Consider the following 19269-nt stretch of genomic DNA (forward strand, 5'->3'; position numbering starts at 1 on the left):
TATTTCCGTAAAGTTTTTCAATCCTTTCATTTGGATCTGCTCTCCTTGCTGAAAAATGTTTTATCCTTGGCTGAACCTGTTGAGGACCTATATGGTCTATTCTCTCAGAAGATCCCGCCCCATTGGATGGGGTGAAGGCGAGATGGGAGAAGGAGCTGGGTCCTGTGCCTACTGATGAGACTTGGAGGGAGACCTTTTACAGGGTCGTGCCACGCCCTCTTGTGCCCTGTTGAGTTTAATCCAGTTCAAAGTATTCCAGAGGAACCACTTGACCAGTTAAGGGTAGCACAGTGGTTAGCACAGTTGTTTCATAGCTCCAGGGTTGCAGGTTCGATTTGCGGCTTGGGTCACTGTCTGTGCAGAGCCTGCATGTTCTGCTTGTGTCTGTGTGGATTTCCTCCGGGTGCTCCGGTTTCCTTCCACAGTCCAAAGATGTGCAGGTTAGGTGGATTGGCCATGCCAAATTGCCCTTAATGTCCAAAAAGGTGGGATGCGGATAGGGTGGAGGTGTGGGGATAGGGTGGAGGTGTGGGCTTGGGTGCTCTTTCCAAGGGTCGGTGCAGACTTGATGGACCAAATGGGCTCCATCTGCAGTGTAAATTCTATGATTCTATGACCAAGGCAAGGATGAGTGGATTCTTCCCAAACGTGGAGGACACGTATGATCGTTGTTTACTTGCTCCAGTTGACCACACACATATATTTTGGTCCTGCCTTAAACTGGCCAACTCCTGGGTTTCCTTTTTCAACATTATACCAGAGATTGGGTGGTTCTAGAGCCATATCCATTAGTAGCCATATTTGGGGTCTCAGACTCACCGGTGTTTCACTCTGAGATAAGGGCGGATGAGTTGGCGCCTTTGTCTCACTGGTAGCCCAGAGGCAAATATTGCTTCGCTGGCAGTCTCCCATCCCGCCCAGTGCTCCTGCCTGGCTGGATGATTTAATAACATTCCTCATATTAGAAAAAATAAACTACCGGGGTCGATGGGGAAGTTCTACTTTAGATGGCAACCTTTATTTCCTTTTTTAAGTATCTAGACATTGTCAGCTGTTAGGCGGTTTAGTTATAGTGTTTAGGTTTTAGTTTGTTACTGTGGGTTTGTTTGTAACTTTATACCCTTGCATCTTCGTTGGTTGATTGTTTGTTATATTGTTTGTGTTATCGTATAAAACTTCAATACATATATTCTTATATAAAAAAAATAACGTGGAACGTCCTGCTTAAAAGAATGGTGGGAGCGGATTCACTAACAACTTTCAAAAGAGAATTGGATCAATACTTGTCCAGGATAACTTTGCAGAGCAGTGGGGAAAGGGACAGAGAGTGGGACTGATCGGATTGTTCTTTCAGTGAGCTGGCAGAGGCACGATCAGCTGAATGGCTCACTTTGCTGCATCATTCCATGTACGATGCATGCTGGGTGCTGTGTATGTATGTCTTTAACATCAAGGCTAGTAACCCAGAACAATACCACTGCCTGGCAAGTAAATAGTGTGTCGGAATGAAGAACCTGCTGTGGTTGATTGCACCATTCACACAAATGTTTCTAATCCCTTTGGTGCTGAACTGTAATCTGATTGATGGTGTGATTATGATGGCTTAATAAATTTCAATGTCAGTTTACTTGAACATTTGGTTTAATTTGTATGCTGCTCCCTACACTGTTTATAACAAAATTGATTTGCCTGTAACTGCAGACTGATTATTATTAATCTGAAGGTGCAAGTTATGAATTTGGGTCATAAATTAACCTGAGCCTTTTGGTTGGTCAGTGCAGCACTCATCCTTCTCTGGAAACATGTCTTCATCAATTGACAGTATATTTTCTAGACTTGGAACATGGGAACACTGGCAGGCCTATGTCCAAATTTCAGACCTCACTAATGACCTTATATATTTTGAAAATACTCTCTGAAAAAGCTCCCTCTACATAATTATAGTTATAAAAAAAATGAAGTAATGACCAAAGCTGGGATGGTTCTGACATAAGTGAACCTTGGAAGGAAATGAAGGAGAGAATTAACTCCAGGATATGTTATTCCCTATTTTACATTTGGGTTAGAGACTGTATTTGAATTATAACCAATGCCTATTTAACCCAACAAACTTGGAAATGAATCATAGAAGAGTTACAATTTACCAGGATGTCATTTGGCCATTTGTGTTGTTTACGCTAGCTCTCTGCAAGAGCAACTCGGCCTCAACTGCAAATATTCTCTCTTCAACTGCTTATCCAATTCCATTTTTAGACGCATGACTGAATTTGCCTCCAGCACACACACTCCAGCAGGATGTTCCAGATCCTTACCATTCACTGCGTTTAAAAAAAAAAAAAAAAAAAATTCTCATTATGCTTTTGGTTCTTTTGCAAATCACCTTAAATTTGTTTCCTTTGGTTCTTGATCATTCTGCAAAATGAACGGTTTCTCTCCATCTTCTCTGTATAGAAAAAAACTTATACAGCCCCTTCAACATAATGAAATGTACCGAGGTACTTAGCAGTAGCATTATAAAGCAAAGTATATGACACCCAGCCACTCGAAGAGATGTTAGGTCAGTTGGTTGGTCAGGGAGTTGGTTTTAAGGTGTCTTAGAGTAAGAGCATGAGATAGATCATAGAATTTACAGTGCAGAAGGAGGCCATTCGACCCATCGAGTCTGCACCGGCTCCTGGAAAGAGCACCCTACCCAAGGTCAACACCTCCACCCTATCCCCATAACCCAGTAACCCCACCCAACACTAAGGGCAATTTTGGACACTAAGGCCAATTTATCATGTCCAATCCACCTAACTTGCACATCTTTGGACTGTGGGAGGAAACCGGAGCACCCGGAGGAAACCCACGCACACACTGGGAGGATGTGCAGATTCCGCACAGACAGTGACCCAAGCCGGAATCGAACCTGGGACCGTGGAGCTGTGAAGTGATTGTGCTATCCACAATGCTATCGTGCTGCCCTTAAATAGAGAGGTGGACAGGTCTAGGGAGGCAATTTAGAACTTGGGGCCCAACCGAAGGCATGGTCTTTTTCTTGTTGCTAATCAACCCTTTCTTTCCGGTTTATTTTCTTTGGTGGTGGTGGTGGGGGGGGGGGGGAAGAGAGAGAGAGAGGTTCTTGATGTGTTTTTTGTGCCCTGTACAATCAGCTCTTAGGCTCACACTAATAATACTGCTCTGAATCAGTCAGAATGGAGTGCATACAGTGACTAGCAGATGGTTCCGTGAGTGTTTTCCTTCCGGTGTGCCTGGCCTTAACAGCATGAACAGATTAGTAGCACAGTGGTTAGCACTATTGCTTCACATATCCAGGGTCCCAGGTTCAATTCCCAGCTTGGGTCACTATCTGTGTCTGCACGTTCTCCCAGTGTCTGCGGAGTTCTCTCCGGATGCTCCGACGTCCTCCCACAATTCCCGAAAGACATGCCTGTTGGGTGAATTGGACATTCTGAATTCTCCCTCAGTGTATCCGAAGAGGCGCTGTAGAGTGGCGACTGGGGGCTTTTAACAGCAACTTCATTGCAGTGTTAAATGTCAGTTAACTTGTGACACGAATAAAGATGATATTATTATTGTAACTCAATACTGAGAAAGGACTCTCCCATCTGCAAAATTGGAATTTATAGATCTTTATAACTGTGGCCTCTGATGCTGAATTAGTTTAAAAATAGATTTACAGAAAGGCATCTGCGCTGCCACATTATGCATCTGTGTCCAGTGGTCTGTTGCCATAAGTTTAAAAACCAATGATTGGATTTTCAGTAAGCTTGGTTAATTACTTTCTTTCATAGCCCCAGGATTCTGTCAAAAACAATTGGTGGGTGTCAACCACAGATCTGCGAACATCAATTTGTCACCCTGATCATTTAAAAATAATTGATTACATGTACACCAAATTTGATAAGTGATTTATTTTCTTCAAGCTGTTCTCTAATTGCTGGAAACCATGCTGTATGTAGAAGTAGGTACTGTAGTGATCTGTAACCCAAGTACTCAAGCATCTTTATAAAATATATAGATAATTGAAGTGCAAGATTAGGGCAGTATTCATGGGAGAACAGGGTTCTCTGTGTTCTGACTCAGCAGAACAGATTAATTGGTTGTTTATTTCATTTCTGTTTGTGGCACCTTGCTATACATAAATTGATCATTGTACTTACTTACGTAACAACAATTTACATGGTGTATTGAATGTAGAAAATCGTCAAAGCTGTTTCATGGAGATGTAAGGAAGACAGATCTCCCGCCAGAGGAAGAGAAATTACATGGGATGACCAAAACCTTGTTCATAGAAAAGGATGTTCTGAAAAGAGGAAATTCAAGAGGCAGGAAGGTTGAGACACTGAATTCTAGAGCATGTTGTCAACATTCTGGGAGTTACCATTGATAAGAAACTTGACCAGCTATATAAATGCTGCAGCTAAAGTTTTTATATAGCTGCAAAAGCAAGTGAAAGCCTGGAAATTCTAGGGCAGTTAACTCACCCCCTGACTCCCCAAAGCCTGTCCACCATTTAAAAGGCACAAACCAGGAGTATGATGGAATACTCTTCCACTTGCCAATACTCGAGAAACTCAACACCTCCTAGGATAAGGCATCCACTTGATTGACACCCCATACGCCATCTTCAACATTCATTCCTTCCAATACCGATGCACGGTGCAGCAGTGAGTACCATTTGCAAGATGTATTGCAGCAACTCAACAAGGATTCTTTGACAGCACAATCCAAAACCGTGATGTCTACCACTTAGAAGGAGAAGGGCAGCAGATGCATGGGAACATCACCGCCTGCAAGTTTCCCTCCAAACCCCACACTGTCCTTACTTGGAACTATTTCGCCATTCCTGAACTGTCACTGGGTCAAAATCCTGAAACTCCCTTCCTAGCACACTATAAGTGTACCTACACTCCACAGACTGCAGTTGTTCGTGAAGATGGCCCGTCACCACTCTCAAAAGCTATTAGGAATGGGCAATAAGTGTTGGCCCAGCCAGTGGCATCCATAAGCCATGAAAGAGAAAAAATGTAAAAGTGTGACCGAAGTGGCTGAAAACATGGCAGAAAGATGACAAAATAATTGATGACAATTTCAGTAACAGATGTGCAGTTGTAGGGCGAGACACAATATATGTTATGGGTCATAAGCAGAATACATGATCAAATATTATAGAATTCAATATCGGTAATGATTATACTTTGAACAGGCAAAAGCTGGATGATGTGGAAGAGATGAGGGTTTTGAGACTTCAGCGATACCAGACCTTTAAAATGTTACGTTTCAATGTTCAATTTTTAAACTTGCATACTGCGGCTTTATTATTGAGTGTTCTGAGTATAGCACAGAGCAACCAGCATGACAGGGAGCAGAGCATGCATATCATTGGTCCTTGCACCCACATGATGAATGACACATTAACAGTCATGCGGTCACTGTAGATAAATGAGCTGTCTGGAAATGGACACACTTGGATGAACACAATCATTTTTATTGTCTTATTAAGATTGCTATTGAGTGCTGTTGTTGAAATTTTCCTATAATCCTGTAAAGTCCATAGGAGTTCTGCTGGGACTGTCAGTCTGAATTGGATGCATTGTGTTCAGATTAATATGATACAACACATTTCTGTCACTGCAAGTTCACAATAAGTCCATTCTTTCTTTCAGATGATGTTCCACCATATTTTAAGACTGAGCCAGGGCCACCACAGATTCACTTGGAGGGGAATCGCCTGGTCTTAACATGCCTGGCAGAGGGAAGTTGGCCACTTGAGTTTAAATGGTTACGAAATGACACAACTATCACAGCGTTCTCCAGTGAATACAGGTAACAGAAGAGAACACTATTCTGTAGTTGAAATCAGCAAAACCTCTGTTTTTATGGATATTCAAACAGGGTGTGTTCATTTGTCTTGAAAGCATACTTGTTGACCAGTTTTATTACTGATTCTGCATCATTGTAAAGCATTTTCAGATATGAATTGACACAAAACTTGCAATATAATTTGGCAGTCTAATTGATCATATTGCAGACTACTTAATACCTGTTGCCACATTATTCCAGATAAACCTGCAATTCAAATTGATTGATCAGATTAATCCATCCAGCACCCAAAAATAAACCAGTCTGATTGATTATCTCCAACAACATCCTTGAATACTACAAAAAAACAGAAGTGCTGGAAAAACCCGGCAGGTCTGGTAGCATCTGTGGAGAGAGAAGCAGAGTTCAGATGTTGAATGCAAAATGAATATTTTTTGGAATGAAGAGAGGTAGAAATGTGATGGGTTTCATGTTGAAAAGGTGGGAGGCTCAGGTGGATTAAAAGTGAAGGTCTGGGATAGGTTAGAGGGCCAGAGAGATTAATTAACAGATATATCAAGGAAGAAAAGGCAAAGAGGGTGGTATTGTTTGTAGTAAAGAAGTAAAGCACTCGTCCAGAGTAAGTGTTAATGGCAATAAAGAACTGTCTGAAAACAAAAACATAAAGCGAATACTGTTCCTGAATCAGGTGCCATATTTTTTAGGCTTGTCACAAAGAGGTGACTTGGTTCAATCTTCTGTGGTTCTGTCCTATTGAAGCCAAGTTAACTCCAAAACAGACTAGAATTATTTCCTGCTGCCAGAGCTGGCTGATCATTCGACAATTGATGATCAGGGATTGCACTCCATAATCTCATAATCTTACGTGTTAAATAATTCTCCCGGTCCATTTTTTACATCTCTTATATAACTTGGAGCAGGAATTAGGCAAGTAATAGACTAGCCTGACTGTGGCAAGGTGAGGTTTGGGTGATTTTAAGTCCTGTGTCTCACCTTGTGTGTCTCAAATCAGTTGCTAACTTGATACTTACACGAAGGGCAACTGGATGGTGGGCGAATCAAAGTAGCTGGAGGCTGCCATTGGGGATTGAAGGAACAGTTCACGAAAGGTTAAAACCATCACTTTAATTGTGTATCTGTGTCCCCTTGTGTCCCCATTAAGATTCCTTAATGATTGAAACAGTCGATTTCTAATTAATCTCTACAATCCCTTCATAATTTTAAACACTTTTATCACATTACCCTATTATCACCTCTGTTCCGGTGAAAACAGCTTTGATTTTCCACGTTCTCGTACCCGACAGCTTCCAGCGAATCTGCAGAGTCCTCCCTATTAATCTTTTCTATATAGTGGAGTAAAAACTGTACTTTGTACTCTTGCTCTGTACCACCAATATTTTCTGTTTTTTGCTTGTTTTATTGAGCTAGCAACATGGCCTTGTTTTTGTGAATGCCTTCATCTTATTTGATCCATTGTGTCTCCTTTACAGAGGTGTGCGAACTCCATTGTATTTCAATTCTGGAATAATAGCTAATACAAATGCTACTGATAAGTGATCACAAGTTCAAACTTGCTTACCCGACTGCATGTTTATGTTGGTGTGAAAGCGATTTTGAGTTTATTGGAAACACGCAAGATCCATTCAAATTCAAGAATTTTCATGCGATGAGAAGATTCTGCCAACATATTAAAATCCATTTGTGACTCATTATTGAATCTCAAGTAACCTAACATGTAACCCAGGCAAAGCATTACAGAGGGCAGAAACAAAATAAAATTACTCAATTTTGCGAGTGGAAAAGTAGTAATTTATTATAGAACAAAAAATTGAAAGTTATTGGTTTCTGTTCAGGTCAATCCTTGTCCAGATTAATTCCATGTACTAAGCTAAGCATTTCTTTTTGTCCAAGGTATGTTATTCCATCCCTCCAGCGCTCCGACACTGGGTTTTACCAGTGTGTGGTGCGGAACAGACGTGGAGCACTTTTACAGAGGAAGACACAAGTACAAGTAGCATGTAAGTGGATGTAATTTTTTCCACCATGATGCATACTATATAAGTTGTAGTTCTTGACAATTCCTTTTGCTTTAAATTATAAGCAACATCTTTAAAAAAAAATAGTTTACTTGACTGTACCATCTATTGGAACAATCGCAATAATACTGTGGCAGATAACGTCTGAGAGTGTGTACAAGATATTTTTTTAGACCAGTACATCGACGAACCAACTGGGGAACCGGCTATCCTAGATTTGGTAGTGTTCAATGAGAAGGGCTAACTTATAAACTTGTGGTGCGGGGTCCTTCAGGGAAGAGTGACCACAACATGATAGAATTCTTCATTAGGGTTGCAAGTGAAGTAGTCCAATCCAAAACTAGTGTCCTAAATCTAAACAAATGTATGAGGGATGAGTTGGCTATGATAGATTGGGAACTTCATTAAAAGGCATGATAGAACATAGAACCGTACAGCACAGTATAGGCCCTTCGGCCCACGATGTTGTGCTAAACTAGTCTGAAACTAAGATCAAATCAACCTACTCCCAATCATTCTAATGCACTCCATATGCCTATCCAATAACCGCCTGAAAGTTCCTAAAGTGATCCACAGACAGTGGCTAATATTTAATGAATGAATGCATGCTTTGCAACAGTTATATATTCCTTAGTGGCACAAAAACACAACAGCAAAAATCGGCCCAACCATGGCTAACAAAATAAATTAAGGATATTATTAGATCCAAAGAGGAATCAAATAAAGTTGCTACAAAAACGTAGCAAGACCGAGGATTGGAGCAGTTTAGAATTCAGCAAAGGAGGACCGAGAGATTGATTTAAGAGGGGAAAAATAGAGTGCGAGAGTAAATTTGCACGGTACAAAAGCTTCTGTCAATATGCAAAAAGAGAAAGATTAGTGAAGACAAATGTAGGTCCCTTGCAGTCCAAAATGGAAGAATTTATAATGGATAACAAGCAAATGGTAGAGAAATTAAACTGCTATTTCATTTCTGTCTTCACCGAACAAGACACAAAAGACTTCCCAGAAATACTAGGGAAGTCAGGGTCTAGTGAGAAGGAGGAATTGAAGGAACTTGGTATTAGTCGAAAAAAAGTTCTGGAGAAATTAATGGGACTGAAAGCCGTTGTATCCTCAGGGCCTGATAATATACACCCAAGGGTATTAAGGGAGGCCATTGTCATGTGAGAGTACCTTTAAGAAATTTGTGTTCAAGAAATGTACCTTTAAGAAATGAGTGTTTATCAATGATGTCAGAGAGGGGGTGGAACTGGGCTGTCTGTCAGCTTTTTACTTTTGTTTTAGGCTGTTTGCTGTAGGGTGTGTTTTAGTTTCATTTTCAGTGTTGGAGCTGAAGCCAGACAGAGCAGGTGTACTGTTGATCTCTCTGCCATAAAAGACTATCTCTTGACCATTTGGTGAATTCAGAATTATAAATGTTCTCAGTAGTAAATGTAAACCTAATGTGCTTCTTGATTAACCTCTGTCCACTTTTCATCCGCCTGCGTATGTAAAGGTCTCCATTTTCTCATCAAGTCATCACTCTCAGGGTAATAACACTCTGGTATACACTCAGATTCCTCTTCTGTATATGCTTTCTGATACATCCGTTTTATTTCTATATATTTTTGTTGTAACTCTGCCAATTTTCCTGAACTAAAAATATCCACCTCATCCTCCACCTGTTCTTGTTCTTTTTCGACCATCTGATCAAAAATTGTTTCTGATAATTGCACTTCAACGTCATCTTCACTCTTTGATTTCTTCTCTTGTCTTAACCTGTGACTTTGCGACCTTGTTACTACACAATCCGGAAAAATGCCAGGATATTCGTCCTTCAACACTTCAGTTGTCTGACTTTCCACTGGCTTATCCACCACAGAAGGCATCACTCCCACCTGCGATCCAGCCATATCATAACCGAAGATAAACTGTATTCCTGGACAAGATAGTTTCTCTATTACTCCGACTACCACTTCACCACTCTTCACTGGATTTTCCAACCTTCACTTATATAATGGAACACTACTCCTCTCACCCTGAATTCCACATATTACCACCTTTTCTGGCAACATTCTTCCCAAACTACATAACTCCTCATCTCTTACCATTAAAGATTGACTAGCTCTCGTATCTCTTAAAATTGTGACTTCTTTACTTGCTCTTCCTGATACACGAGTAAACTTTACCCACACAAGTAAATTCTTTAAAGAGATCTGACAACTTCTTATCCATCACCTCCTGATCAGGCTGTACCATCTTTTGCACCTCCTTCGCTTCACTTGGGCTTTCCTTTACCACTTTAACAAGCCCCACTGTCTTATCCTGTTTTACCACATCAGCCTTCCCAGTGCTTTTCTTCGACCACTAACACTGTGACTTTACATGGCCTAGTTTATTACAGTGAAAACATTTGAAATTTTTCATTTCTTTTTGCACCCTCTTGGATTTCTTTTTTAATCTGAGGTACACTCTCCTTAATATCTACCATCAGATCACCTTAACCACTTGAGTATTTCTCATGTCCCCAGTTTCTATCCCTCACAGGCTGAAATTGATGTCGGAAACCAAGCTTTGATTTATGAACTACTTCATAATCATCCGCCATTTCTGCTGCTAATCTCGCAGTTTTAACCATCTGTTCTTCCACATGAGTTCTCACTACATCAGGAATTGAATTTTTAAACTCCTCCAAAAGTATAATTTCTCTGAGAGCTTCATAGGTTTGATCTATTTTCAAAGCCCTTATCCATCTATCAAAACTCCATGAATGGTTGACCAAATTCTTTCTTGAAATTTCTAAACCTTTGTCTGTAAGCTTCAGGCACTAGTTCATATGCACCTAAGATGGATTTTTTTCACCTCCTCATACGTCGCAGATATCTCCTCCGGTAGTGATGCAAATACTTCAACAGCCCTACCTATCAGCTTTGCTTGAATCACATGTCCTGTGGCTATTTCATTTTTTTAGCTACCTTCTCAAATGAAATGTAAAAGGCTTCTGCCTCCTTCTCGTCAAACCTTGGCAATGCTTGGGCATATTTAAATAGATCCCCACAAAGCCTTTGACTATGACGCTCTTTCTCACTATCCTCATCACTATCATCCAACTGTACGTTTCCCTTTATGCCTGCCAATTTTAACTGACTGTCATGTTTCATGGCCATTTTCTGAAGTTCAAACGCTCTCTCTTTATCTTTTTCCCTGATCTGTAACTCCCTTTCTCTTTCTTTTTGTTCTGCTAGGGCTATTCTTTCTTTTCTCCTTTCTTCTCTCCTTTTCTTTTTCCTCTCTATCTCTTTCTCTTTCCGTTCTCTCTCTTTTTCCTCTCTTTCGTATTCAAGTTGTTTTAATTCTTTCTCATGTTCAAGTTGCTTAATTTGCAACTGTTTCTTTGCCATTTCTAATGAGTCACGCTGTATCTCAGGCAACTTTAAATGCTTAGGCACCACCATTATTACATCATCTTTTCGCATTTTTTCATGTAATGTTAACTGCAATATTTTTGCCAAATGTCACAGTCTGCTTTTAGTCTCTGTCCGTAAGGTACTGCATGTGACCGTCACCACCCCCAAAAAACCTCAGAGCCTCGGAAAGAACCATTGTTCACAACACATTCCCTACTTAAACTAAAATACCACACCTCAAAAGCAACCACAATATGCTCACCCCTCACTGTCTTTAAGTTCGCTAAGCCAATCCAATAGATAGACTTTTATCCCGGACGAGCCCCCAATTTATTATGGGCCAGGGTTTAGAGAACCCCAAAGTCTATCATGGAGTTCACCTGACCCACAACTTTTAATAGATTGTGGTATGGGGAGCACAGGTGCGTTACAGCAGAAATGGATAAATATTTTGTAAAGCAAAACAATGTTTATTGTATGAACTCAAGTTAACCTTTTAAAAACATACAGTGAACATCTTGGCAACCATTAATTCAAATACAACCCCCAAAGACTACAACAGTAAGTAATCTTTTAAGCTTTCCTTTTAACATCCAGAAGACTTACAAAAAACATAACCTTTAACAGAAGCACATTATGTTTACATTTACGACTGAGAACATTTATAATTCTGAATTCACCAAATGATCAAGAGATAGTCTTTTGATGTCAGAGAGAACAACGGTACATCTGCTTGGTCTGGCTTCAGCTCCAACCCTGAAAACGAAACTAAAACACACCCTGCAGCAAACAGCCTAAAACAAAAGTAAAAAGCTGACAGACAACCCAGCTCCACCCCCCTCTCTGACATCACTGCAGGAATAAACACCAATTTCTTAAAGGTACTCTCACTACAGATATTTATATACACACCCATTGATAAACACCCATTTCTTAAAGGTACTCTCACATGACAAATGTGCTTCACTGTTCACTCTATTTCGTTATGAGGCTTATCTCTTTCTGATTCTGAAGATCAGCCTTCCCGTCCTGTGATTTTTCCTATGAACCGATCTTAATGCGTGAAATTAATTTCAGATTTCAGGAGTGACTTGTTTACTTACCGCTTTTGCACACAAAGTGCAGAATCAAGTCTAACTTTAGAAAGTAAATATAATTGGTCCAACCTCCAGTGGCAGCTATGAGCTGAGCAGTTGCACGAAAGGTAGCTGTCTCTTGGCAACTTCAACTTAGGCGCTTTTAACCTGTCAATAAGATACAAAAAGAAATAAAAACCCCACCACCCTGCCCCCAAACTAACAACCAATCAAAGAAATTCCATCAGACCATCCATGGAGACTTAAAAATAATAAAAGTTGGGAGGGGAGGATCCCCAAGCTCAGAGCGAGGGACAGGCGGGTCACAGCACGGAGGACCGAGCAGGGTCACCAACGTAAACACCGGCCCATCCATTCTTTCAATAGAGCTCCAGAAATACAGGGACTCTGTAAAGAAGGACCTCATGTCGGCCATGGAAACCACTCTGACTCCGACTAAAGAGGCGTTGGACAGAACGGAAAGGAGACTGAAGACCCAGAAAGCAACGGTGTAGGAACTGGAGAAAGCGGCCACCGATCAGAGCGAGCGGGTGGCCTCGCTGGAAACTGAGGTGGCAAGGTTGGTAACAATCCAGAGAGCGCTCAAGAGAAAGGTTGATGTTCAGGAGAACAAGTCCCCTCGCCAGATGCTGAAAATCCTCGACTACCTGAGGGCACAGAGGATGCTTAGGAAGCTGGTTGGAGGAGAATGCTTCACTAAACCCCCCACAGGTCACTCTGGCAAAAAGGCCCAAATCAGGAGAACCACCGCGGGTGATGACAACAAAATTACAGGACAAAGAGCGGGTGCTGAAAGGACGAGGTGCACGCAGTCCTGTAGATGGGAGGGACATACAATCCGCATCTACCAGGACATTGTAGCCGACCTGGCCAAGCACCGAGTGGAGGTTAATGGGGCCAAAGCGGATTTATTTAAAAACAAGTAGCAATTTGGTATGTTGTACCTGCCGAGACTTTGGGAAACCTACGACAACAAAGAGCATTATTTTAACATGCCGGAGGAAGCGAATGAGTTCATCCGGAAACCAGGCTGGGAAGACAGCAATAATGGACAACCAAGAACTCATAAATAAGACTTTTATTATGTTCTGAATGCTTACACGATCTGGGGGGAGGGGAAAAGCAGAGGTACATTGAAACGCGAAAAGAGGATGGGTGAGTACAAATGGGCCGAGGGCAAAAAAAAGCCGGGGGGGGGGGGGGGGGGGGGGAGAGAGAGCAACCATGCTGGCGAGTATGCTAATGCGTGGGAGTGAAGGGGCAGGGACACGGCACAGCTCCCAAAAAGGAAGGAGCACCTGGAAAGTTTGGTTAGGGCGGGCAATATAATAAACCGGAGGGGGAGGGGGGCAAGGGATAAAAGGGAGAAGGTAGGTGCGATGGGTGGCATGGGGTAAAAGGGAGAAGATAGGCAAAAATGTAATAGGTGTATTGGAAAAGGGAAGAACCTGAGGGCCGACATAGTCTTCCTTCAAGAGACACACCTGAGGGAGAAGAACCGAATGAGGGTAAGGAAGAACTGGATAGGCCAGATGTACCAAGTGTGCTTCGGTACAAGGGCGAGTGGGGTGGCCGTACTGTTTCGCAAATGGACGACCTTCACAGCGACAAAAACGGTGACAGACCCCAGGGGGCGGTACGTAATGGCGAACTATGTCCTAGGAGGGCCACCGGTTGCGCTTGTAATGATATACTCCCCTTTTATTAAGATGGAGACAAGGCCAGCCACCTACTGGCTCACCTGCTGAGAAAGCAAGCGGCCACGGGGGACATAGCACAGGTGAAGGACAGGAATAGTAAGCTGGTCACAACGACAGACGAGATCAATGAGGCCTTTGCGACCTTCTACTGGGAACTGTACATTTCCGAGTGCCTAGAGGGAGACTAAAGGTGAAACGGTTTCTCAAAGGGTTGGACATACCAGCTGTTGGGGGAGGAAAAGAGGCAGGGACTGGAAACACCACTAGAACTGGGGAAGTCATGGAAAGCATCAACTCCATACAGCCGTGGAAGGCACAGGGCCCAGACGGATTCCCGGTGAACTCCTCTAAGACATTTGAGGCAGCACTATCCCCGCACCTGTTGGAAATGTTCAATGACTCGCTGGCACAGGCCTCGATATTGCTGATCCTTAAAAAGACAAAGACCCTACAGAGTGTGGGTCATTCAGACCCATCTCACTCCTGAACACTGACTCTAAAGTCCTGGTGAAGGCCCTGGTAAGACCACTGGAGAGTCGCATGCCAGAGGTCGTTGCAGAAAATCAGCCGGGCTTTGTCAAGGGCAGACCGCTAACAGTGACTATCAGATGCCTGCTGAACGTGATTATAACCCCACCCAGGGAGGGGACACCAGAAGTGAACATCTCCCTGGACTCCGAGAAGGCCTTCGACAGAGTCGAACGGAGGTACCTATTGGAGATGCTGGAACAGTTATTGTGTTTGGACCAGGGTTCATTCACCTCGTGGGTGAAGCTACCGCACAGTTCCCACATGACGAGCGTTCAGACAAACACCACCAGCTCTGTATACTTCTGGCTGCACACAGGCACGAGGCAGGGATGCTCTTTATCCTTGCTGCAATTGCCCTGGCAATCGAGCCACTGTCTATCACTCTCAGATCAGCAAAGAGGTGGTGAGGCATCCAGAGGGAGACGGGGAGTGCAGCATCTCACTCTATGTGGATGACCTCCTCCTCTACGTCTCAAACTCCCCAGTCAGCATGAGAGGAATAATGGAACACCTAATGGAGTTCAGAGTCTTCCCCGGTTATGAGCTCAACTTAGCAAGAGCAAGATCCTCTCTGTGAACCCGCACGGTGGGGAGGGGGAGAATCCGAGCTGGTGAGGCTGCCGTTCAAATTGGTCCAAACCAAATTACAACACTTGGGGATCCAGATAGCCATGATTGGACATGGAGTCATAAGTGGAACCTATCAAGTCTGTGGAAGAGGTGGGAGGGTCCTGCGGAGGAGGGACTTGCTCCTGCTCTCCCTGGCATGGAAAGTGAGGACAATCAAAATGAATGTGCAGCCAAGGTTCCTCTTCCTATTCACATCACTCCAGATCTTCAACCCCAAAGCTTTCTTCACCAAAGTAGACAAACTAATCATGGTGTTTGAGTGTGGGGTGGGAAGAACCCTAGGATACCAAAGCACATCCTACAAAGAAGGAGGAATATGGGGGGCATGGACTTTCTGAACCTCCTATTCTACCACTGGGCGACTAATGCAGAAAGGGTACAGGGGTGGATCAAAGAGCCGGAGGCGGAATGGGTTAGAACGGAGGAGACCTCTTGTATGTGGACATTCCTCCGAGCACTGGCCATGGCCCCACTCCCATTTCCCTCAGCCAAATACTCAAGACGCCTGTTGGTGGTGGCACGCTGAGGATGTGGAATCAACTCCGGAACCATTTCAATCTGAGTGCAATGTCCACTATGGCCCTCATCTGCAAAAGCCACAAATTCACCCCGCAACAATAGATGCCTCCTTTAAAAGGTGGAGACTGGATGAAGGGGTACTGACTGTAGGGGGACCTATACATAGACGGCAGAGTAGCAACCCTGGCGGAACTATGGGCAAGCTCCAGGTCCGCAAAGGGAACGAGCTCTGGTACATTCAAGCAAGGAACTTCCTCCACAAGGAGACTGCAATGTTCCCCAGCCACCCAGCCGCACCCTACTGGACAGACTTCTAACATTGGAATAACTAGGGAACGGTAACTGCGCTGACATATACGGACGACTTCTCGAGGCAGCAAGTGCCCCACTAGACGAGACACTGGAAAAGTGGGAAGAGGAGCTCGGCATAGAGATAGGGGAGGGACTCTGGATAGAAGCACTGCCTAGGGTGAATTCCACCTCCTCATGCGCAAGGCTGATCTTAACCAAGCTAAAGGTAGTGCACAGGACATACTTCTCCAGAACACACGAGTGGGTTCTTTCCAGAGGTGGAAGACAAATGCAAACGATGCCAGGGAGGTCCGGCCAACCATACCCACATGTTCTGGTCCTGTCCCAGACTTGTCGGTACTGGATCACGTTTCTAAGGCCAAGTCCAAAGTGTTGAGGGTGGAGCCATACCTACCAGTGGCAGCCCTTGGCGTATCAGAACAGCCAGTGCTCTTTACAGGAAGAGTGGCAGACGCTCTCGACGTTGCCTCCCTGATCTCCCGTCAGAACTCCTGCTCGGCTGGAGATCAGCAGTGCCACCCCAGGCCACTGGCTGGCTGACCGACTTAAGTTGGAAACGATCGGAGGAAGGTTTCCCCGACACATGGAAGCAATTCACCAACCTGTTTGAGTATCTGTTTGTGACCAGCAACCAATAAGGGAGCAGGGAGGGACCAAAACGTGCAAAAGAAGAAGAAAAGAAAGAAGTGGGGGGAATAGGAAAAGGGGGTAATGGAGACACCATCCAGAGTACAAGGGAAGTAGGGCAAAGGAACCAAAGGGTACCGAGAGAAAGAAAAACTCATGGATGCAGCTATGGCAAACAACAACAGGGTACGCCTTGGTGACCTCAAAACATGCCCCTTGTATGTTTTAATAGCAAGATGTAGATGGTTAAACAATACGGTTGTGGTAAACGATTACTGGGATCTTAATGTTAATATGTCTCGTATCTGTATATATGTTTCCGACATATTTATACCTGTTTATTTTTATTCTTTTTCTGCTTTTTTTTTGTTTTGTTCCTTGCAATGTTGTTACAAATAAATGCAAAAAACAATAATTTTTTTTATATATATATCATGAACATCTTCATTGTTGGCTTTTTATTAGAGAGTAATTCACCTATGTTATGCTGCACTTACTTTACTTTTCCCATAATGTTTCCTATTTTTGGGGGAGAAACATCATCAGTGTTTCATTTTGTGAATAAGAATCACATTGCTGAAAAAAGAGACATGCCAAAGCTTTTCACCTTCCACTCATCAGAACACTTTACCAGAATACCAGTCGAAGGAGTAAACAACAATTTATGCTTTCTGAGAAGAGAATCCTGATTTGTCGGCAAGTGGACTCTGATAGGTTGAGGCGTTGCCATGGCAAATGCGCTAGTTGATGGTGACTGTCCGATATCTGTCGAGAATTATTTGAAATTTAAACAAGTCAGCTTGACGCTGATTGGTCAAGACATTGCCCTGAGGAATGAATAAACAAAACCGGAAACTTTAGATTGTTAGCCTGATATCAATAATGGGGAAAATGCTAGAATCAATTCTAAAGGTTCTGATAACTGGGCATTTAGAAAATAACAGTGAGATTGGGCAGAGTCAATATAGATTTATGAAAGGGAAGTCTTGTTTGGCAAACTTTGTTGAAGTTTTTTGAGGATGGTTCAAGCAGAATAGATGAGGGAGAACTAGTGGATGTGGTGAATTTGGATTTTCAGAAGGCTTTTCGAAAAGGTCCTGCACAGGAGGTTAGTTAACAAAATTAAAGCTCCTGGGATTGGGGGAAATATACTGGATTGAAGATTGGACAAAAGACAGATAACAGACAGTAGGGATAAACGGATCATTCTCAGGTTGGCAGGCTGTGACACGTGTGGTATTGCAAGGGTCAGTGCTCCAACTATTCGCAATCTATGTGGATGATTTGGATGTGGGGACCAAATGTAATGTTTCCAAGTTTGCTGATGGTACAAACTTTGGTGTGAATGTGAGTTGTGAGGAGGATGCAAAGCGGCTTCAAGACGATTTTAATAGGCAAAGTCAGTGGGCAAGGACATGGCAGTTGGAATATAATATGTAAAACTGTAAACTTATACATTTTAGTTGGAAGTTATCCAGTTTGGTAGATAAAACAGAAATGTAGAGTATTTCTTCAGTGGGGAGAGTTTGGGAAGTGTTAGTGTTCATAAGTCACTGAAAGCTAACATGCAGGCACAACAAGCAACTAGGAAGGCAAATAGTATGATGGTGTCTATTGGTGGTGATTTGAGTACAGGAGTAAGGAGGTGGTTATGCTGCATTGCTTCAGCTTTGGTGAAACATACCTCGAGTAGTGTGTGCAGATTTGGTCTCTTTACCTAGGGAAGCATATACTGACCATAGAGGGATGGCTTCAAAGCTTTACCCGACTAATCCCAGGGATGGCAGATTATCCTATAGGAAAGATTGAGAAGACTGGGCCTGCATTCTTTAGATTTTAAAGAATGAGAGGTGATCTCATTGAAGTGCACAAAGTTCTTACAGGGCTCGAGATTCAGGAAGATTGTTTCCCCTGGTCGGGGTTTGACACCAGGGGATATGGTCTCAGAATAAGAACTGTGCATTTAGGGCAAGAGGAGGAGGAATTTCATCAGTCAGAGGTTGGTAAATCTTTTGAATTGTCTCGGCCAGAAGGCTGTGGAGGTTTAGTCATTGAGTATGTTGAAAACAGAGGTAGATGGATTTCTGGACACCAATAACATGGAGGGATACGGGTATAGTGTGGGAAGATGGCATTGAGGTGGGAGATCAGCTGTGATCTAGTTAAATGGCAGAGATGATTTGAGGGGCCGAATGGCCTACTCCTGCTGTGCAAATGGAAATGTATAGTGCAATAGTATATTCACTTGAAATTCCTTTAGTCCGTGATTGTGAAGGATTCGATGGTCAGTTCATCATGTTGAGCCCAGCTTTAATACACTATGGTTGGTATCCTGCAGTAAAATACGGTTTTGAGTTTATCGCCTTATCAATGTAGGATTAGCTGTTTTTGGATGGGTTTGGAGACTAGAGGTGCAGAACTGACCAGAGAGGGGTGCAATCAGCCAGAGTTCCCAATCCTAATTGCTCTCTAGGCCCTTCTACTGGAAGGTAGACTGCATGGATGTCAGCTAAGCCAGAAGCAGGCTCAGTGTGATTCCCAAAATGGGGAAATGGCAGTTAACAAGGTTTCTAAGCACACACAGAAATAGCCACACAGGCAA

General features: G+C 43.0%; 1 protein-coding gene across 4 annotated transcripts in view; it reads left to right on the forward strand.

Moving 5' to 3' along the window:
• Positions 1 to 19269, forward strand: part of sdk1a (sidekick cell adhesion molecule 1a) — a 1043142-nt gene that overhangs the window by 340903 nt on the left and 682970 nt on the right. For 3 of the 4 annotated variants that reach the window (XM_038820122.1, XM_038820123.1, XM_038820125.1), the window contains exons 2-3: positions 5670 to 5829; positions 7738 to 7844. The exons of the other annotated variant lie outside the window; for it this stretch is intronic. In XM_038820122.1, coding sequence (XP_038676050.1) covers positions 5670 to 5829; positions 7738 to 7844 — 267 coding nt within the window. The remainder of the gene's footprint in view (positions 1 to 5669; positions 5830 to 7737; positions 7845 to 19269) is intronic. 4 annotated transcript variants of the gene reach the window in all.

This window comes from Scyliorhinus canicula, chromosome 15 (genome assembly GCF_902713615.1).
Source record: "Scyliorhinus canicula chromosome 15, sScyCan1.1, whole genome shotgun sequence".
In the NCBI taxonomy this organism is placed as follows: Eukaryota; Metazoa; Chordata; class Chondrichthyes; order Carcharhiniformes; family Scyliorhinidae; genus Scyliorhinus; species Scyliorhinus canicula.